This window comes from Eurypyga helias, unplaced genomic scaffold (assembly GCF_000690775.1).
Source record: "Eurypyga helias isolate BGI_N326 unplaced genomic scaffold, ASM69077v1 scaffold45720, whole genome shotgun sequence".
Classification (NCBI taxonomy): domain Eukaryota; kingdom Metazoa; phylum Chordata; class Aves; order Eurypygiformes; family Eurypygidae; genus Eurypyga; species Eurypyga helias.
In genome coordinates, this window is record NW_010224615.1 from 1 (window position 1) to 273 (window position 273).

General features: G+C 61.2%; 1 protein-coding gene across 1 annotated transcript in view; it reads right to left on the minus strand.

Annotated features, from left to right (window-relative positions):
* Positions 1–3: 3 nt before the first annotated feature.
* The window catches only part of CBX4 (chromobox homolog 4), a gene marked incomplete at both ends in the record, with an annotated part of 779 nt that continues 509 nt past the window's right edge, over positions 4–273 (minus strand). Inside the window, one exon of the mRNA XM_010146418.1 lies at positions 4–271. Coding sequence (XP_010144720.1) covers positions 4–271 — 268 coding nt within the window. The remainder of the gene's footprint in view (positions 272–273) is intronic.

Genomic DNA, 273 nt, shown 5'->3' on the forward strand with positions numbered 1-273 from the left:
GGGCTGCTGGCCCTCGCCCTCTGCTTTGCTCAGGGCGTTGCTGCCCACCACCCTCTCCTCCCCTGGCTTCCTCCAAGCCTCCAGCTTCTCCTCCCCACCCTTCTTAGGAGTCCTCTCCTCCGCAGCCCGCTTCCGGGGCGGCTCCCCGGACTTGATCTTCACCGCCTGCATCCCGTTCTCCATGTACTTGCTCATGACGATGACAATGCGCCCGTTCTTGTTTTTGTTCTTGACGATTTTCATCTTGCCCCCCAGGCCATTGCTGGTCACCCT